This window comes from Danio rerio, chromosome 3 (assembly GCF_049306965.1).
Source record: "Danio rerio strain Tuebingen ecotype United States chromosome 3, GRCz12tu, whole genome shotgun sequence".
Lineage (NCBI taxonomy): Eukaryota > Metazoa > Chordata > Actinopteri > Cypriniformes > Danionidae > Danio > Danio rerio.
Window position 1 is genome coordinate 9,694,637 of NC_133178.1, and position 22,725 is coordinate 9,717,361.

A 22,725-nucleotide genomic window follows, 5' to 3' on the forward strand; every position below is an offset into this window, starting at 1 on the left:
CGTAGCAAGCGCTCTGGACCTGTTGCGCGCGGATGAGCAGCTCATTACTCGAGCGCTCATGGAGAGAACAAGTCCTTTCCTGATGAAACGAGCTGAATAGCTCAACCGTTTTACTGAAGAAAACACTTGAAATAGATCTAGACATTTGCTGGAATATTGGGTACAGATAGCACTTAAATAGTTGTCGGAATGTGACTGTTTTAGCCAAACTAAGCAAAAAAAAATTATGTGCGCACGGCAGCATTACTTCTTAACGTGAAGTCTTTAGACTGGAACTGAGGATGAAGTGATGTCCAGACTGTCGATTTTGGATTTAAGTCAAAGAGACTTTCAGTCATCAAATATCACTATTGTTCACTGAAAAGGAGACGAGTAGCTTGTGGAAGAGCTCCTGACACCCAGAGGACCGTGCACTGAGTTTGAGGTACGGATTGAATTAAGCACGGTAATAATGTACAATTGAGGGAATCATTTTCCATCTTAATTCTGCAGCTGATGGTCACGTGACACGACGATTTTTCAACCAGATATGTTTTTAAAAAAGTTTTCGAAAAGTTTTGGCTATTGCAAGATAGGTAGGCTATTGTTCTTAAATAGGAAACATATATTTTCTAAAGACGGTAATATGGGACATCCCTCTCTTACCATCTAAAACTTTAGTTTAAAAGGTAAAACAGAACTAATTTTATTTGTTTACCGTGGTGGTTAATTAACATCAAACGCTCTACAACAAAGAGAATTTGACCCAATTTGGGAAAATACGACACAACCCAACGGTTGGGTTAAAAATGTTCAATTAAAATGCAGTGGTTTAGTTGTTCTGTGTTTTTATAGACGACAACATCATAACCTCAGCGATTCTAGTTTCAGAATAGTCTGACTGAATAATAGTCTGGATGTGTTGTCAGACAGAAGACAAAACAAATTATTAGCTTTGTTTGAACAATCATGTACAGATCATGTATGCATAAATGGCATCAAAGTAACAATACGACTTATCTTACGAATTTTATGTTTTGTCTTTTATTGTTTGTGCACTCTAATTTCTAAATTATGGGTTGTCATAAATCAATGAGGAGTCGAATATGTACAAACCCAACGTTGGGTTATTTTTTCCCTGATTTTTCGATATTTTTTTAATCCACCAGTTGAGTGCATATTTGACCGTACGTTGGGTTAAAATAATTTTGTTTTTTAGTGTTTGTTTCTGAGACCATAAAGTCTCCATTTGCAGTTAAATCATATATTTGTATAGGTCTACACTGTGTGAAAACGTCTGCATTATTACACTTAAGTTAATATTTACATTAATGTTTTGTTTCATAATTAAAGTAAGCTATAGCAATGCATTGGGTTAAAATAACCCATGGTTGGAAAGGTGCTGAACTCCAAGAAAAAAAAGTTTTAAAAAAATTAAAAAAAAAAATAATAATAATAAATAAATATATCGAATAGTTTATATATAAATTTACATATTTATGTATTGCTCGTTCAAACTACTTATTTGAAATGAGCTAAAATAACACAATTCTTGAGATTTCATTGGGACGACTTAATTTTTGCATGTTCAATACACATAAATTTGTTAAAAGTGTTAAGTTAACTTAATTTGTGTTGGCATTATTTATATGTTATACCAAAACTGCAGGGTTATTTTTATATAATTTATAGGTTGGGGTATTCTTAACCCAACTTTTACAGTGTACATTTTACAAAAATAAAAATGCTAATTTGATGTAACCTGACGTTGGGTCTAATATGGGACATGTCAAAGCAATCTCACAGCAATTCGTACCTATTTGATTTAGTGGCTAATTCGGGTTCTAATTCGTTCAATTTAGTACGATTTGCTCATCAACAAATGATGGTTGGGGTTAGGGGTGGGGTTGGGTGCCACGCCTCCTTTTTAAAATCGTACGAATCGTACATTTTTGTATGACGAATTAGCCACTAAAATGGCAAAACGTAAAATACATACGTTTCCTCATGACCCAATCCTTGGGTCAAGAAATATGATTAAAATTTTAAAAGGTAATCCAATGATGTGTGTTGTCCATATTTATCCAACGAAAGGTTATGACAACCAGCGATTTTAGAATGTACATTAATATAATTCCTTCAAGACCCATACATGATTACATAATAGAGTAAATGCGGAGCTAGTGCTTCTTTCCATACTGAAAAACTTCCGGTGAACGGTTAATGTGACTTTTTTCCATTTTATAAGGTTCCTTATAGCACCGATATTGTAATGTAATAAAAATACAATCAGTTAAAAAGACGTCAGCATTTATTTAGTTGCTCAAGCGAGAAAAAGGCTGTTTACTCGCACGCGCCCATCAGAATCGGCAGGCGAGCGCAGAAGCTCCATTGAATATACTGAGTTAAAATAAATGTTCAAATTTTTAAAAAATGGCAGGAAAAATGTAATTTAATGCAGTGCTTCTTGTACAATCTGAGACCCACTTTATATCGGATATCCCACAGCCAGAGTTTGCTGATTTAAAAAAAAAAACAGACTTTGAATGCGCCTATTTTGCAATTGCAAACAGTTCACCAGAAGCACTTAACTCAGGTTACTGACAAATTAAAAGTCCTTTAGCACATTTCTGCATATACCCTATTTAGGTAATCTACTGAATTTCTCCAGTAATACTTATAAAGATCCATTTGATGCTAGCTAAGCTATATATATATAAACATATTTTTTTCATATTACTTTACAGTAATGGCATTTTATTGTAGTTTATTTTTACATTTTATGCAATATATATATATATATATATATTATATTGCATATAATGTAAAAATAAACTACAATAAAATACCATTACTGTAAAGTAATATGAAAAAAATATGTTTATATAGATATGTTTTTGTGTATATATATATATATATATATATATATATATATATATATATATATATATATATATATATATACATACAAACATATTTATATATATACAAAACACTATATATATATATATATATATATATATATATATATATATATATATATATATATATATATATATATATATATATATATATATACATACAAAAACACTATACAGTATTGATACAGTATTGATATTGTAATATATATATATATATATATATATATATATATATATATATTACAATATCAATACTGTATAGTGTTTTTGTTGACATATTGCTCGATCACCAATCAAAAAAAAAAAAATACATTTTATCATTCATAAATGCTATATTAATATCACCCTGATGCACAAAGGGATGCTGCACATCTCAGATGAACCATAAACTGACCAAGAGAGAACAGGGGCTCGTGATTAAATAAGCAGTCTTGCGCATCTGACACCTGTCATTATAAGCAATGGAAATCATAAGTGAACATGTCGGCACATCAACACGCTCTTCAGTCACGGTCACGCGCTGGGTTATTAGAGCGCGCGGCCGAGAAGGCGGGTTAAATATTGACCGCTGCGGACGGTTCAAATGAATGAGTGTCCGCTGGACTGTTTGTACTCATAACAGTGGCATCGTTACCCTTTGTTTCGATTCATGCTTCAGCGCATTTCTGAGGCAGAGCTTTATTTGTGCAACACATTGTGTCGCTCACTTTCCACGCCTCATATCCAGCGCGAGTGCCACTTAAAGTCAAGGTCGTGTCAAACATCCAGAGTAAACAACGCTCACATACCTCATATCTACTATGATTTATTATTACTTTATTAAATGAAAGGTTAAAAAGTAACTATTTATAGTACTTAGGTAATCTCTAATCTAAACAAACCTAATCAGTTGTCCAAGAGACTAAATGCAGCCACTTAAATTTACTATATAATGCGAGTATATGAGGTTTTGACTTTGATTTCACCAAGTAGGACATGCTCCTGGATTAACATCTGTGTTGTTCCTGGAATCCAATCAGCCAATCAGAATTAAGGGATACATAGTTTATGGTATGTTTAGGCTTATGTTATTGATGAACAATGGGAGATAGCCCTTGAACAGATCCACAGATCATCAGTATGTGCAAGGCATGGCCTCAATTCAAAGTAAGACATCATCTACATTGGTCCAAGAAAAAACGTAGTAAGATATTTCCGGAATTGGACGGTGAAGTCTAGATCGGATATATGGCCAGCCGGAAGTGATATGTACATCAAATATAATAGCATTTTTATGACACTGTATAACAATAATTAATATTTTTACAGTATTGTGATGGGTGGGTTAAGGGTTAGGGTAGCCTTTGAAAAAATACATCTTATTGGGTAATTTAATAGATAACATTAATAATACTCTGTACAACTACTGTTTTTGCAGTGCTGTGATGGTTGGGTTTAGGGTTGGGACGGGAGCCGACGTTAATAAATTACAATAAATAGGAAATTTGATAAATAAAATAAATAATTCTTTTTAACTTCCGGCCGCAACTATATCTGATCTAGCAACAACCGAAGTGGACCCCGCATGTGATCGATGTCGATCAGAGGCGCATCACTGGATGTGTTTTGGAGCTGCTTAAAATGATCATCTTAATGGGAAACTATTTTTTTAACATTCTCAACAATATGTCATAAGCTGATAGATCCAGATCCCCTTGTTGCAGTTCTACTGATTTTGAGTTAGCTAAAATCAGAACAAAATATAGTTCCATTTGTCAGTCTATTAGCACGGAGGTAAATATTATTCAACTGGAAACAGAAAGCTGCTCCTATATATACAATTGAAGTCAGAATTATTAGTCCCCCTGTTTATTTTCCCCCAATTTCTGTTTAACGGAGAGCAGATTTTTTTCAGCACATTTCTAACCATAATAATAACTCATCTTTAATAACTGATTTATTTTTTCTTTGCCATGATGACAGTAAATAATATTTGACTACATATTTTTCAAGAAACTTCTATACAGCTTAAAGTGACATTTAAAAGCTTAACTAGGGTAATTAGGTTAACTAGGCAGGTTAGAGTAATTAGGCAAGTTATTGTATAATGATGGTTTGTTCTGTAGACTATCAAAACTATAGCTTAAAGGGGCTAATAATATTGACCTTAAAATGGCTTTTAAAAAATTTTATAACTGCTTTTATTTGTGCTGAAATAAAACAAATCAGATTTTCTCAAGAAAACAAAGCTCTGTTAAACATAATTTGGGAAATATTTAAAAACAAAAAAAACAAAAATTCAAAGGGGGGCTAATAATTCTGACTTCAACTGTATATACATGCATCTAATGAGAGATGTAATGAAACATTTGGAATTGTAGAAATTCAGATACACCCTAAAAATAAAAAAGAAAGAAGACAATTTCCATCAAATCTGGCAACCTTTCATAGATTATTGTAGACATAAACTCCGCAGGAAATTCAAATTGAGGGGATCAGACTAACTTGAATTAACAGTATTTTATTTCGATTTTATTATTGACTTACTGTATTGTATTTATCTACTATTATTATTTTACTTATGTATTGTTAGTATATAGTATCTTTTGCTGTCAATTGTTGTGTAAATGTTTGTAGGTCGGAATTTGGTAGTCATTGTATTTGAATGTAAAAAAATGTTTATAAAAAAAGTGTAGGCTTATTGTTAGGTTTATGTACGTCTACATAATTGTTATCCAACTATTATTATAGATCTAGATATTGATATTCAATAGTAAGTAATTTTAGGATTTTCTGTAACAATTGTTTCTTTAATAATTTGATTCACAAGCTATAAAATAGATGTAGAAAAAATAAACTTGACAGGACACTTTAGACTCATGTAGTGCATGAAAGGGTTAAGTGTGCATTAACTAAATGTCAACAAACACAACTTGAGATTTTAATAACGCATTAGTATGTTAAACTATGATTATGATGTACAGGCCCATAGCCAGGAGGGTTCCGGTGGTTTGAAAGATACAGCCCCCACCACGCCCCTACTGACAAAGTTGAGAATTTGGCCCCTGTATGAACTCATTTGTCCCATATTTTTTTTTAGACAAACTTGATATTTAATTATCTAACTGGAAAAATTCTGACAGAGGAAATGAGCTGGTCAGTTTGTTATTTGCCTATAGGCTACAGTTTAATTTAAAACCAGTTATAACAGATTCCTAATTGTTTTTTTCCCTGTTTGTTTGTTTGTTTGTTTTTAATAATGGATGACAATAAATTTGTGTTTTAAAAACAAGAAAAAAAACAAGCGTTTTTCATATTTCTTTGTTAAAAGTATTTAATTTAAAATTCTAATCTCATTACATTATTTATAAAAAAAATGCACATTTTGTAAATGAACACAGTATGTGAAGCACTTTGACAAAAACAAAGCAAATATTTTTTGTTGCTTCAAAAAGTGGCTATGATCACCATCCGACAAGCTAATCCAGCAAAAATGCTTAAAATGTCACTAAAATGCAGTCTTTGAACCTCCTAATTTAGAAAATAAAGCAAAAAACTGCAAAAAGGTCCACTTTTTAAGAAAGAAAAAAAAACACTCCTTTCTTAGTTTATGTCAGTGAATATATAATCTAACATTAACAATTAAAACCTTATTGTAAAGTGTGGTCAGATTTCCAGTGAAAATTTCACACAAATACACTTATTCTCAAAGATATTTATTAAACAAGTAGTCTGATGTGTGACTCTGGACCACAAACCCAATCTTATATTGCACAGGTATATTTTTGGGAATAGACAAAATAAATAAATGAACAAATAAAGAAAAAACACTATGATATTAATAATAATAATAATACATTTTATTTATAATGCATTAGCTGGTAGACCCCCAAAAAGTGAATTACAAAAATCTAATTAAGATGTGATACAGGAATGGACAAGTCTCTCAGCATCAGGGGATGAAAGAAAGGGTCGAATGCGTGCAATGTTCTGCAGGGTAAAGAAAGCTGTTTTTGTAAAATGTTTTTGTTAAGTTGAGCGTCAAGATATACGCCAAGATTGCACATCTGCGGAGAAGGTGACAACAGAGAGTATGAGTGAAAATATTATCATTTGCTAACAAGAGCACATGTAAATGTTGAACTAATAAAAACTGCAAAGTAGGGCTGAGCTGATAAACGCTATTAGATCAAATCGCGATAAAAATTGTCAATAACAATAAGCTTTGGACTATTGATATTGATCTAAAAGCCAATCACACAGCAGAAATGTGCAACAATGGGAATTCGAAAAGTGTGTTGATATTAGAAATGCACCAAATTTTTAGCCACTGAACATTTACTGGGCAACAACTTGTTATGCCATTAAATGGACCCTCTTATTTTGGGGGCTTCAGTAATTGTTGGGGTACTCTTTTAAATGTGGAAGCATTAACAACTAATACAGGCACGTGCACACATAGGGCAAAACCTGTACAGCGCACATGCCCTTTTTTAGTCTTGGATTGAAAGTGCCCTTCCGAAATGATATGAAGTGCCCCCGCATCCCCACCGCCCCCACCTCCCGCTCTTCAGTTTGAGACAACCCCAGCCCCCCCTTCAGTTTGCGGCAAACCCTTTAGTCATTTTGTTAGTAATATGCTTCTCTATAAGAACTTAAGTCAGACAACTTTTAAAGATGATTTTCTCAGTATTTAGATTTTCTTTTTCAAACCCTCAGGTTCCAGATTGTCCAATAGTTATATTTCTATCTTGGCCAAATATTGTGATTGTTAACTTATTCATTCAGCTTTCAGGTGATGTTAAAATCTCAGTTTCCAAAAATCCACACTTACAACATATGGTTTTGTGATCCAGGGTGACCGATAATACAGAGACTTTAACGTACAATTCTGAAACATTTTAGTTGAGTCTGTCTTTAGGACTTTTAAAACTTAAACACTAGCATTTACAATATATTTCCATGTGTAATATACAATTGAAGTCAGAATTATTAGCCCCCTTCGAATTTTTGTCTTCTTTTTTTAATATTTTCCTAATGGTGATTAACAGAACAAGGACATTTTTCACAGTATGTCTGATAATATTTTTTCTTCTGGAGAAAGTCTTATTTGTTTTATTTCGGCTAGAATAAAAGCAGTTTAAAATTTTTTAAACACTATTTTAAGGACAAAATAATTAGCCCCTTTAAGCTATTTTTTATTTAATAGTCTACAGAACAAACCATCGTTATACAATAACTTGCCTAATTACCCTAACCTGTCTAGTTAACCTAATTAACCTAGTTAAGCCTTTGAATGTCACTTTAAGCTGTATAGAAGTGTCCTAAAAATATCTAGTCAAATATTATTTACTGTCATCATGACAAATATAAAATAAATCAGTTACTAGAAATGAGTTATTAAAACTATTATGTTTAAGAAATGTGTTGAAGAAATCTTCTCTCCGTTAAACAGAAATTGGGGAAAAATAATTAATTATTAAATAATTTAATTTAATTAATTAATTAATAATTCAGTTAGGCTAATAACTCTGACTTCAACTGTACATCTGTATTAGAGTTCTCTCAGAATTTCCATCAATTTAAATATGCAAATCATTATAATGACTACATTTTAAAAAGTCCTGCCTCTGCACTCTAGAGGTGTTTTCACATATTTGGTTCAATTGGAACGAACTCTAATGCATTTGCTTTGTCAGCACAGTTCATTTGAGTGGGTGTGAACGCTGCAATCTGTACTTTAGTGGTGCACACCAAACAAGCAGACAGAACGCTGCTAAAATATGGGTCCAAGTTCATTTGCAAACAAACTATGGTGGGTGTGAAATACAAATCCAGAGTCAAACACTCAAAAACAAGACACGAGTTCACAATATGTCTCTTCATTGGTAAATGTAACCGAGGAGTTCTTAGCAGTGTTCTGGCCACTTTACATATTTTATAACGTCTTTATGGGTTTTCATTAGATAGGAATACCATCATAAAGAAACAGGTTTAGCTCCAATTGTTTTCAGTCACAAGATGTCTTAAAAGCCTTCTTATGCTGGTTTTGTCTAAAACTTCGTAGTCTTTATGGTCCACACATGTGGAAATTCGTCTTTGGCCTCATTAAATGATACTAAACATCACAAATACAAAACACAACCGCAAAGCACAAACACAAAGGTTTCTATAGATTACCAACAAACAACCCTGCTATAAAACCACAGATTCAGTCATAGAATAACATCTAAACTACTGCATGGACATTTGTTCAATATAATAATAGCAGACGGTAAACGATTACCTAAAAATAGGGTCATTTCTGTGGGTACTCTTTATTGTCTACCAGAAGGAAGCTTTTCAAATTCATAATGAAGAGGACAAGTAGAGTCCTGATCTATGGGGTTTTAAGTCTAGTCTGGTTTGCATACAGATCCACAAGCTGCTTCTGGGGGTCCTGTATGATCTTACTAGCTGTGTTATCAATTTCTTTAAGCTTTTGGTCTTGCTTCTAGCCCCTAGATTTTCATACCAGCAAAAAATACTACAGGAGATGATCCTTTCAAGCAGACTGCTATATAGACCTTCCTCAGAATACCCTTACCAACATTAAAACTATTTAATGTCCTTAAAATAGTTTCTGTGCTGCCTTCTTATAGATGCAGTCTGTATGTTTAACAAATATTAAACTACTATCTAACATAATAAGAACCTAAAACTGTTTACAATCTCAACGTGTTGACTCTCAATAATAACTGAGTGACATTTAGGCTGTCCTTCTTTACTAATAATTACTTCCTTGGTTTCCAAAGCATTTAGTGACAAAGCACCATGTCACCAGATGTTCTGTGCTTAAAGTGGGACCTCTATAGCTCCTCTTTTCCTTTGACCATAAGACCATGGACCAACCATGGCCATGTCATCAGCATACTTGTGTAGGGTAAAATTGCTTTCAGAATTTCATTTATATACATCAGAAATAATGCAGGTAATATCACACAGCCTTGGGGTACTCCAATGTTTAAAACAACATCTTCAAATATTGAACCCTGTACAGACACCCTTCGAGGAAGATCAGTCAAAATCCTTCATCCACAAGACTCGGTGCTCAATAATAATAAACTTAAATAATCAATCCAATAAACAAAATGTCAACTTAAACAGTATTAAAAGCTAAACTAAAAGCAATAAATTAATTCTGGCAAATGCACAAAACCAGTTACTCACTGAAGCTAAGCAGGGCTGAGCCTGGTTAGTACTTGGATGGGAGACCACTAGGGAACACCAGGTTGCTGTTGGAAGTAGTGTTAGTGAGGCCAGCAGGGGGCGCTCAACCTGAGGTCTATGTGAGTCCTAATGCCCCAGTAAAAGTGAAGGGGACACTATACTGTCAGTGGGCGCCGTCTTTCGGATGAGACGTTAAACCGAGGTCCTGACTCTCTGTGGTCATTAAAAATCCCATGGCACTTCTCATGAAAGAGCAGGGGTGTAACCCCAGTGTCCTGGCCAAAGTCCCTCTATCGGCCCATTCGATCATGGCCTCCCAATCATCCCCTTCCACTGAATTGGCTCTATCACTGTCTCTCCACTCCACTAATAGCTGGTGTGTGGTGAGCGCACTGGCGCCGTTGTCCTGTAACAGCCGTCGCATCATCCAAGTGGATGCTGCACACTGGTGGTGGTGTGGAGAGACCCCCCTCATGATTGTGAAGCGCTTTGGGTGTATGGCCATACACAATAAATGCGCTATATAAATACACATTACATTACATTACACAAAACTGTGGGTTAAAGAGAGAGTCCACCTTAAAATGGCACGTCACCTCTTTAAAAATGATGTGTGTTACTTTTACTTCTGTTGAACACAAATGAAGATATTTTTAGGAATTCTGGTTGATGGTCCCACTGACCATAGTATTTTTTTTTTTACTTTGGCAACCATAATTCTTCAAAATATCTTCTTTTGTAGAAGAAAGAAAAGGTTTAAAACCATGAGAGAGAGAAAGAGAGACTAAATGAGGTAATATTAATTTTGTTGTTAACTATCCCTTTAAAAAATGATGATCCATTACTTAATATATTATTGGTAACTCTTTATTATAAGGTTCCTTAGTAAATGCATTTACTAACATGAACTAATCATGAACAACACATGTACAGCATTCATTAATCATAATTGAACATTTACTAATGTATTATTAACATTCAAGTCCATGCTTGTTAACATTAGTTAATGCACTGTGAGTTAACAAACTAACAAAGAACTACTGTATTTTCATTAACTAATGTTTACAAACATGAATAAATACTGTAGTAAATGTATTGTTCATTGTTTGTTCATGTTAGTAAATGCATTACTTAACATTAACTAAAGAACCTTATTGTAAAATGTGACCATATTATTCTGCATTTTTTATTTTGGTCTAGACCAAACTACAAATTACAAACTGAGCTACAAGCGTAAAAACCAACATGGGCTCATTCTGAAAAATGTAGCCCTGTATACATTTCTGCAGATCACGAATTATGTAGCCAGAAGTACGTATGGCTGCATTTAGTCTTTAAAATGAATGCTACAGGGTGGTATGACGCCGTTTCTTTTCACGCTTACCTCCATATGGACAGCTTTACCACTGTTACCAGTTTGCCCAGTAGCTCACCATGTACGTCAGTGGATTTGAGATGCAGAGGAGTTGACCATGATGATGAGGTTCGAGTCTGGTGAAGAATAGTTCTAGAAAGCGGGTTAAAAAAAGAAAACTGAATCCAAAAACTAAAATAAACTAGTAAATAACAGGGTGAGAATGTGGTAAACTCTGAAAACATGGTAAAAATCACGTGGACGTGAAAATCACGTGGACTTTTCTTTTTCTGGATTGCTTTTTAAAACGGTCAGTTGGGTTTAGGGAAGTGGGTGGGCGGGCCAATCAGTGCTTTTCAAAACACTATAGGTTAGGTTTATGGAAGGAGGAAGTTGGGTCAGTCGATCGGTAAGTCAGTCAGTCAACAGCAGCCTTTGGTGGATTTATGCAAAAAGAGCAGGCGCGAATGGCAATCACGAGAAAAATCTGAGATCTGATCAAGCATATACAACGGCCTCTGGTGGATTCGTGAAAACAAGAACTGCAAAAAAAAAAAAAAAACATACCTCCTGGGATGTATTTGGTGCTCTCCAAAATTGTATATAGGGGTGCGTTTTCAAAATGAAAATAGGTTGGTAAAACACAATAAGAAAAACAGTAAAACAGAGCAATGCATTGTGTTGTAAAGATTTCCAGCATTGACGTGTATGCTAAATGAATTATGTCTCAAAGGAATGTCAACTAAACAGATAAAGCCATTCTCCAAAGGATTTTTCAATCACACAGTGTGCGTACAAGCATGCAATTCCAATTGAACCTTTTTACACTTGAGATGATAACACCATTGCGTTCTCATTTTGCTTTCAGCCCCCCTGGTGACCACATTTGCGCCTGTATCCAAACATGGCAACCCAAGAGCCGATATACAACACATCCCTCTCAAACCAAACCACCAATTCCTCCGGTGACCCTAATGAAAACCTGCTGGCTGAAGAAGAAAGCACTAAAGCCCTGGCTGTGATCTACCTCGTGGTGTTCATCGTGGGTCTGACAGGAAACTCTCTGGCCATTTTTGTAGTTCTCCGCTACACCAAAATGAAGACGGTCACGAACATGTACATCTTGAATCTAGCCGTGGCTGATGAGCTGTACATTCTGGGACTCCCGTTTCTCACCACCCACAACGTGCTCTCTTACTGGCCCTTCGGAAACTTCCTCTGCCGTATCCTGATGTGGGCCGACTCCATCAGTCAGTTCACCAGCACATTCTGCCTGACAGTAATGAGCATTGATCGCTACATGGCTGTGGTGCATCCTATCCGTAGTGCCAGGTGGCGGAGACCCAGCGTTGCCAAGGTTATAAATAGCATGGTATGGGCGCTTTCGTGTCTGCTAACGCTGCCAGTCATTATTTATTGTGACGTCCAGCCGGGACTCAACACCTGCAACCTGAGCTGGCCTGAGCCTCGTGACGTTTGGTCCACAGCTTTCATCCTCTACACCGCCATATTGGGATTCTTCTGCCCACTGCTAGTTATTTGTCTATGCTACCTGCTAATCGTGATCAAAGTTAAATCCGCCAGCGCACGAGCCGGACTCTCAAAGCGCCGTAAATCTGAGAAGAAAGTGACCAGAATGGTGGTGATCATCGTTGTTGTGTTCGTAATTTGCTGGCTGCCGTTCTTCATGCTGAACATCTTCAATCTGGTGGTCACCCTTCCAGAAAATAACATCATCACCGGCGTTTATTTCCTCACGGTGATCCTGACATACGTTAATAGCTGCGCCAATCCGCTGCTCTACGGATTTCTGTCGGACAACTTCAAGAGGAGCTTCCAGAAGGTCTTGTGCATCCACAGGGTCAACGGGGTCAGCGATGAACATCCCAACCGCGCTCGGATTAGCAGGAACCATCAGGAGCCGTTCTTTCCTCCGAGGAGCTTCGATTATAACGACCACGTCCAGAGCTATCAAGTAAGGTGCTTTAATTCTGAATATTTTAATAATATATTTGTTAAAAACACACATTACATCTTTTCTTTAAAATTGGTGTGTGGATGTTCATATTTTTGAAAGAGAACAGTCGGTGTTGTGTAAATTTAAATCTAAATAATGCTTAAATAACATTACAATAACATATATACACTCACTGGCCACTTTATTAGGTACACCTGTCCAACTGCTCATTAACGCATATTTCTAATCAGCTAATCACATGGCAGCAACTCAATGCATTTAGGAATGTAGACATGGTCAAGACGATCTGCTGCAGTTCAAACCGAGCATCAGAATGGGAAAGAAAGGGGATTTAAGTGACTTTGAATGTGGCATGGTTGTAGGTGCCAGACAGGCTGGTCTGAGTATTTCAGAAACTGCTGATCTGCTGGGATTTTCACGCACAACCATCTCTAGGGTTTACAGAGAATGGTCTGAAAAAGAGAAAATATCCAGTGAGTGGCGCAAGAAATGTTGCCTGCTTCACTTCTGCTCTGACATTGGGATGATAGGTTCAGAATTTGGCAGCAACAACATAAAAGCATAGATTCATCCTGCCTTGAATTGTTGTTTTTACCAGCCTTCTTATATTTGTCATAGTTGCCGACCTTTTCATCAATGAGGCACTATCACACTGGAGCTTTTTGGATACCAGGAAAATAGACTTTATTCTCCATAATAAATGACTAAATGTAAAAGTAAATGTAAAGCCAAGAAAGTGCAGAGCAGACCTCAGAGCATTCTGAAGTCTCTCCTGGACAATTTCTAGAGTGTCTGTGTTTTTCACAATCTTTATACAGTTTCTGTGCCACACCCCCAGGTGGTCTCGGTTAAACTTTTGACCATCCTTGGATAAGTTTTTACTCTAAGTCAGGGGTGTCAAACTCAATTCCTGTAGGGCCGAAGCCCTGCACAGTTTAGTTCCAACCCTGCTCCAACACACTTACCTGTAGGTTTCAAACAAGCCTGAAGGACTCAATCAGTTTGATCAGGTGTGTTTAATTAGGGTTGGAACTAAACTGTGCAGAGCTGCGGCCCTTTTGGAACTGAGTTTGACACCTGTGCTCTAAGTGGTCCTGTTATTCTTGGCTCTCTGCCAGCTTGCTAAGGTCACCAGAGATGTCACAAGTCTACGTCAGCAGAGCATAAATGAAACTTATGCAAAAGAACTAAGTGTTTACATACATTGTCATGATAGCATAATATCTTGATAATATGTCACTCACTCTAGCTTCTGACACGTATAGCTTCATATGAGTATTTAACATATATAATGAGTGCTTTACATATTCAGTTATTCTACATAATCAGTCATTCTTCAGCATAGCCTTCTCCTAGTGTTGTTCAGCACATCTGTGGGCTCATTTTACAAATACCCACCTTAGGCTGGCTCATGTTTTACTGCATACTTTTTTAAATGAGAGAATAAATCAACCCAGGCTCATTCCGAAAACTTAGCCCCGCGGATGCTTCTGTAGACCGTGGTTTACATGGCCGGAGGTACGTGTGGCTACATTTAGTTTTTTTCAAGCGAACGCTGTGGGGTGGTGTGACGCTGCTCCTCTTCTTCACGCTCGTCGGCTGTGACGGCTCACCTCCGTGTGGAGGGCTTTCCCGCTGGAACCAGTTTGTCCGCTCAGCTCGCAGTGTTACGTCGGCGGAGCGGAGGCCCGGAGAAGAAGGAGGAGCCGGCCGCAGCGACGATGACCGGGTTCGAGTCCGGGGAAGAGCGGTTCCAGAAATCAGGTAAGATAAAAAACAGAATCTAAAAAATAAAAGCAAACAAGTTCACGACAGGGCGAGAATGCGGCAAAACCCGAAAACGCAGTCAAATTCAGACGAGGCCATTTGGGTTTTTTTATATTTCTGGACGGCTTTTGTATATCGTTGCTTGGGACAGATGGTCGGTCGACAGCAGCCTCCGGCGGCTTTTCGCGCGAGAACAGCACGGGCATGAAAGGCGCGCACTCCCGAGAGGCGTTCGAGATGCAAAAAAAACGCACAAATACGTACCTCCCGGGACGTATTTCACGGCCACCAGAAACGTCCGCGGGGCTACATTTCCACAATGAGCCTGGGTTGGAATAAATAATATCTAAAAAATATCTCCTTCAGAATCAACGGTTCAGTCTAGTAGTGGTGGTGTAATGATGAAGGGATATTTTCTTGGCACACTTTGGGCCCATTAGTACCAATTGAGCATTGTGCAATGCCACAGCCTACCTGAACATGACAATGAGCTCACTGTACTCACATGGCCTCCACAGTCACCAGATCTCAATCCAATAAAGCACCTTTGGGATATGGTGGAACGGGAGATTTGCATCATGGATGTGCAGCTGACAAATCTGCAGCAACTGCATGATGCTATTATGTCAATATGGAGCAAAATCTCTGAGGAATATTTCCAGTACCTTGTTGAATCTTTGCCATGAAGGATAAAGGCAGTTCTGAAAGCAAAAGGAGGTCCAACCCTGTATTAGTAAGGTGTACGTAATAAAGTGGCCGGTATTAGTTTTGGGTCAAAGACTAAAAGACTTTTACTTTTTAGTTAAAAAACAATGAACAGAATGATGACCATCATGTATTTTACCACAATTTAAAGCTTAAAATGTCAGCAGTGTTTCCCAACCCTGTACCTTGAGGCACATCAACAGAACATATTTTCTGTCTCTCTTATCAGACTCATTCATTTCAAGTTTTGGAGACTTTTCTAATGTTTCCAAACTTTCAGCCTGCGACCCCCAAAATAACAATGCCAGTGACTCGCAACACCCAAATTCCTCTGAGGTGTAAAATATAATTACAAACATTTTGCGCACAACAAGAGGTCTATATTAACATGATCATATTGACAACACAAAAAAGTCTACTAACTGTATAATTTGTATAGTCATTTATTCAATTGTTTAGTTTAATATTAACCTCAGCTAAAATACTGGCGGTCACAATGTTTTCAGCACAAGTCTATTCTTGGTTTAATTTTGAAGACCACCACTCAGAGACCATTCTCAATGTTCAGTTGTGGCCTTTATTTCGTTTTAATGTATTCGATTGCCATAAAGGTGTCGGAAAGTTTAACCTGGTGCGATAAAATCACGTAATCTAACGTAAACAAACCAATCCTTTGAAAAAAGAAGAATTGACAGGCTGAAGGTTTTTCATTAGCATGTTGTTGTTGTTGTTGTGTAACTATTAACTACTACTATCTCCTGTGGGTTATGGATAAAATATGGTCATTCTAATAGTTTTTAATAAAATGTATTCGACTTTTGGAAATCACCAAGCGACCTCTGTCATTGTCCCGCAATCCAGGGAACCACTGGAACCACTAGGGAGAGGTTGAAAATGTGTACTGCTGGTGTGCCTTCAGGAACAGGGGTGGGGAAACACTGATTTAGAGTACTAACAACTAACAGTAAGCATACAAAAAGATTTACTAATATAAAACTTAGTTTAAAACGGACTCTAAGATCATTGAAAATATATTTAAGGATCAGTGTAGCCACAAAATACTCATTAATTGTCAGATTAACTATTAACTAACCTTCAAAAGCGCTACATTTGACCCATTTGTGAGCAAGATGATTTTTATTAATTTAAAATGTATTAAAAATAGATTGTTTAAATTTAAGTATTACAGAAAATAATGAATTGTTAGGCAAGTTATTGAACAACAGTAGTTTGTACTGTAACTAATCGGAAAAAATTGTATCAAGGGGGTTCTTTTAGTTTGGCTGGAATAAAAAGGTAAATATATATATATATATATATATATATATATATATATATATATATATATATATATATATATATATATATATATATATATATATATATATACACATTACCTGACTTAAGTCTTGTCGTCAATCCTAGTAGTGAGAGCAACAAATAATAACTTGAATTGTAGTTGATCATTTGGAAAAGAGGAGGAGGAAGTTAGATTTTTCAGATGAATCATCTGTTGATCTGCATCCCAATCATACAAAATACTGCTGAAGACCTACTGGAACCCAAAGATTCTCACACAAATCAGTCAAGTATGGTGAAGGAAAAATCATGATCTGGGTTTACATTCAGTATGAGGGAGGTTGAGAGATCTGCAGAGTGGATGACAACATCAACAGCCATAGGTATCAAGACATTTGTGCTGCCCATTACATTACAAACTACAGGAGAGGGCAAACTCTTCAGCAGGATAGCGCTCCTTCTAATACTTCAGCCTCCACATCAAAGCTCTGGAAAGCAAAGAAGGTCAAGGTGCTCCAGGATTGGCCAGCCCAGTCACCAGATATGAACATTATTGAGCATGAAGGAGGAGGCATTGAAAATGAATCTAAAGAGTCTTGATGAACTCTGGGAGTCCTGCAAGAACTCTTTCTTTGCCATTCCAGATGACTTTATTAATCAGTGATTGAGATGCATTGATGCAGTCCTCCAAACTCATGGGAGTCATACACAATATTCATTCCGTTTCACTGCAGCATGACTTTATATTCTATACTGGACATTATTTCTGTTAAGTGACAAGACTTTTGTCTAAGCAAAGTCAGACCTTACTGTCCTAATCAAATAATTCAAAATCCAGACATGATCATATTTTATTTTGGTAATCTAGAGGCCTTTGCCTTTCATATAAGCCACTTCATTATCATTTGTTATTTCCTAAAACTTGGATAGGCAACAAGACTTTAGTCAGGTAGTGTAATAGGAAATACGGAAATAAATCCCTGCTCTGTTAAGCATCACTTTAGAAACATATGAAAAATAATTACACTTTTCGCATGAGGGCTAATAATCTTATCAGACACTGTTTTCACTAAACTTATTGAAGCAAACAATAAAAACTGATGGGGACACGGACACCAAAATAGAACATCTCGTCTTTGACCCTCATGTCTGGCAGATTATTTACAGCTGTTGGAGAAGTAAGTTGATGCAGGCAATTCTTGTTTGCATTATATTTTGAACTTTCATTGAGATCCCAGCACTCTGCTGCTGCAATTATTCTGCCTCTCTCATACTACGACTAAAGCGGGAAGGCTCAATGGTTACAGTCATAAATGTCAGGGTTATCAGAGTAAACAGCCCAGGCAGAACATCACTAAATCTTCTCAAATCAAACAGGTCAAACCCATGACAACTCAGTCATCAGATTATGAAAGCCATCTTCAGAGAAGTGATTCAGGACCATAAACACTAAACAACCAGGTACATGTTCTTTTCTCATGGAGCGCCAACATTCCAAAACATCCCAACCCGACTGCATGGACAAAAACTAATGTCTATTTGAAGTTTTGGCGAATTAGTGAATGATTTATATTATTATATACAACCTCAATTGTGTGCATTAAAAAATAATCTAATAAAAAATTTAAACTGGTTTGTGAGAATTTATGCAAATTAACAACCAGTTCGTCAGAATGTAGAATAGTTACCAACTGCCCAATGATTGTGTTCTAATTAGAATGCATTAAGAATATTGAGGAACGTGGAAGTTTGAATGTTGGAGCTCCAACTTTTGAAAACTTTCTGAATGCATGGAAAATCAATATATTTTATAATTTTGGCGAATTAGACACTGATTAGATTTAGTTCATACGTCGACATTGGTATGTTTTTTTAAGAGAGGAAAAGCCAGAAATTCGCCAAAATGTAAAATAGTTACAAACTGAAATAATTCTGTCGAATATTCTACTTAGAATATTGAGAAACATGGAAGTTTGAATGTTGACAAAGCATTCCAAAACAGTCCAACCCGATTGCATGTAAAGAAAATCTATCTATTTTAAGTTTTGGTAAATTAGTGGCTGATTTGTATGCATGAAAAAAAAGGCACCAATTCGCCAAAACATAAAATAGTTACCAACTGCCACATCATTTTGTTGATTATTATTATTTTTTTTTTTTTAAGTTGACGGATCTCAAAATTGTAAGGCAACTTGCTGCACAGCTTTTTTTTAAGTTGTCAACTTTTAACCAAAGGACTTTACTTGACATGTTTTAAAGGAGACCTATTATCCAAAAATCACTTTCATAAGATATTTAAGCACAGTTGTGTGGCAAAAGTCTGTGAATATAGCCAACCTTTGGTATTTTTTTTTTATAATCACGCATTTCTCCTTTGTGCATGTCAACAGATTTAATGCTTCGCACATTAGTGTTTATTAGCATGAACAGCCCTGAGTGAGAAGCAGCAGTTTTAATCTGCTGCTATGCTAATGCATAGGCATTTTCAGCCCTGCCCTAATTCCAAAATAGGGCTGGGAGCACAATCTCAATTGAATTTAAAGCGACAGTCACCAAAACCGCATGGAACTTGGATCAAATCCTAAAGGGGTCAGTTTCAAAGAGTTGTAAAACATTTTTTGTGTAATATTTTGAGCTGAAACTTCACATACACACTCTTGGGACATCAGAGACTTATTTTACATCTTGTAAAAAGGGACTTAATTGGTCTCCTTTAAGTCGAGTCAACTAAAAAGCTCTGCAGTTAGTTGCCTTACAATTAAGTTGGGACAAGTTTTCTTTACAGTATAATTAAAATATTTAGAAACATGGAAGTCTGAAAGTTGGAGAAACAAAATTCCTAAACAGTCCAACCTTATTTCATGGGAGAAAAAAATTTATCAATTTAAAAATATTGGTGAATAAGTGACTGATTTGTATAATTTCTAACAGCCCCATTTGTATACATTTAAAAAAAGAAAAAAGACACCAAAGACGTCAAAATACAAACTAGTTAACAATTGCCAAATGATTTTGTCGAATATTCTGCACTTAAAAAAAAAAATAATTAAAAATTTGTTGACTCAACTTTTAAAAAAATTACTTATACTCTAATACTTAGAGTATTTTCAGCTGAAACTTCACATACACACTCGAGGGACATCAGAGACTTTTTTTGTACATCATGTAAATAGATCCCCTTTAAGTGGAGTCAGCTTAAAAAAAAAAAAAAAATAAATAAATAAAATAAAAAAAAACACTCTGCCGCTAGTTGCAACAGTTTTAAGTTGCATTGAAAAAAAAAACTGCAAATAAAAGACACCAGGTCACCAAAACTTAAAATATGTTGAATAATCTACACATTTTTTTAAGTTGTCTCTACTTAAAATCGTAAGGCAACTTACACAGCTTTTTTGTTGACAACAAAAAGTTTAAAAGTTGACAACTTTTAGCCCAAGTACTGCTCTTGACTTCATTTAAAGTGGTTCTTTCATGCAAAAAAAAATCACTTTTATGTGTTTAAACCGTTGCATGGCTACAGTCGGTGAATACAGCCAACCTCTAATATTTTATATCACACTTTATAAAAACCGCCTGGAGAAGCACTTTGATTGACATTCTCCCATTGTATATGTCAACAGAGAAAGCCCAGCCCATTAGTGAATATCTCTCCCTTATTAGCATATACAGCCCTTAGTGAGGAGCAGCTGTTTTGAATCTGCTGCTATGCTGCTGCATAGGCATTTTTAGCTCCGCCCTTGTTTCAAAATAGGACTTGGAGCACAATCTCACTTAAATTTAAAGCGACAGTCACCAAAATGGCATCATTTGGATCAAAGCATAAAAGGGGCAGTTTCAAAGAGTTATAAAACATTTTTATGGGATGATTTGAGCTGAAACTTAAACACACACATATACACACACTTGCAAAATCAGAGACTTATTTTACATCATGTAAGAAGTTACATAACAGGTCTCCTTTAAGTTGAGTCAACTAAAAGGCAGCAAGTTGCCTTACAATATTAGGTTGAGTAACCTTTTTTTTACAGTATGATTAGAATATTGATAAACATGAAAGTTTGAATGTTGGAGAAACAACATTCCACACAGCCAACTCACAGCATGGAAAAATCTATCTAAGTTTTGGCGAATTAGTGACGGATTCGTATCATTTTGTTCAACCTCATCTGCTTGCATTTAAAAAAATAATAATAATAAATAAAAAAATAAGCCAATTCGCCAAAGTGTAAAATAGTTACGAACTGCACATGATTCTGTTGAACATTCTAATTAGAATGCATTTGGAATACTGCAGAACCTGGAAAATTTGAATGTCGGAGAAACAATATTTGTCACTTATGACTTATACCGCAAGTAGATTCATGCAAAAAATACCAATAACCTGTTCAACGCTTAAAGTAAATCCCCTTTAAACTGACATCTGAAGGAAAAGAAATGCTCTGATTACATCTTAAATGCATTTTGAACAATAGAATTCTTAGAAAAGCTGCTGCAGGCTAAACACTTTCTTCTGTTTTCTGAATCTGACACCTACCTCTTGCTTTTCAGTCTATTGGTTTGGATGGCGAGCACTGCGCCAAACCTGAAAACCACCATCCGGGACCACAAGTGATCAGCCAGTCCATCTAAAAGCCAGCGTTGTCCAACTGAAGACATTCCTGCATACAAACAGTACTGTGTTTAAATGGAGTTTATTTATAAAGTTATTGTCGACTAAGCCTAGATCAAACACTCTCTGGTGCACACACAAAGAAACTACATTGCCATATTGTTATCATTTATGTAAATATCTTTCATGTAAATATGTATTATATTTGCTCATCATTTTGTTCAGCATGACTGAAAAAAAAAAACATTTGGACCACTTTTGCTGTTACAACTTGATAGATTGCTGATATTTGGTGGTGGTGTTTTTGTGGATTTCTGGATTGAGTATACACAAATCCATTTCATATATAGAACTTGGAGGAAATGCCAGCTAGCCTGCTGTATTTATTAAAGACATATTTTTGTTGATGATGGATGTAGCTCCATGTCTGAAGCAGATAACAATTAATTGTCCAGAAGATCTTCAGAGCTGAAATGAAATGCACAGGCAGAATTTGGGTGTTTGTTCTTGTTCTTCTTGGGTTTAAAAAAGGGATACTTGTATTAAGCTATATTAGTCTTTGTGTTTATTTTACTCCTAATAAACCTGAGATACAGTCTAACGATGAGTTTCCAATATAAGCACCAAGTCTATTGAAAAACATGCAAATTATTTGATTTTTGTGTTCAGTATGTGGAAAGCAAAACTATGTAAATTGCAGAGAACCAAATGTTAAAAGGGCCTTATTTACAGTTGAAGTCAGAATTATTTAAGTATCTTTCAGCGGACTGCAAGACAGGGACGTAACATGAAGTTAGAGGTGTAAGGGTTGAGGGTTGGGGAAGGTGTAGACGTTAATAACTGTGATGGTTGGGTTTAGGGTTGGGGAAGGTGTAGATGTTAATAACTGTGATGGTTGGGTTTAGGGTTGGGGTAGGTGTAGATG

General features: G+C 35.9%; 1 protein-coding gene and 1 long non-coding RNA gene across 10 annotated transcripts in view; one reads left to right on the forward strand and one right to left on the reverse strand.

Annotated features, from left to right (window-relative positions):
• The window catches only part of LOC141381146 (uncharacterized), a 160,386-nt gene that overhangs the window by 11,966 nt on the left and 125,695 nt on the right, over window positions 1–22,725 (reverse strand). For 2 of the 5 annotated variants that reach the window (XR_012400856.1, XR_012400859.1), the window contains exons 3-4: window positions 21,726–21,849; window positions 11,473–11,595 (exon numbers count right to left, since the gene is read on the reverse strand). The exons of 1 other annotated variant lie outside the window; for it this stretch is intronic. This is a non-coding gene — a long non-coding RNA (uncharacterized lncRNA). The remainder of the gene's footprint in view (window positions 1–11,472; window positions 11,596–21,725; window positions 21,850–22,725) is intronic. 2 more of the 5 variants (XR_012400855.1, XR_012400858.1) reach the window with 1 other exon arrangement.
• Window positions 44–22,402, forward strand: sstr5 (somatostatin receptor 5). Of its 5 annotated transcripts, none has more exons than XR_011008169.2 (4): window positions 44–424; window positions 12,311–13,422; window positions 18,569–18,652; window positions 21,740–22,402. XR_011008169.2 is itself a non-coding variant. In XM_005164433.5 (4 exons), the coding sequence occupies exons 2-3, from the start codon at window positions 12,347–12,349 to the stop codon at window positions 18,635–18,637; spliced, it is 1,140 nt and encodes a 379-aa protein (XP_005164490.2). In that variant the 5' UTR covers window positions 44–424; window positions 12,311–12,346; the 3' UTR covers window positions 18,638–18,652; window positions 21,740–22,402.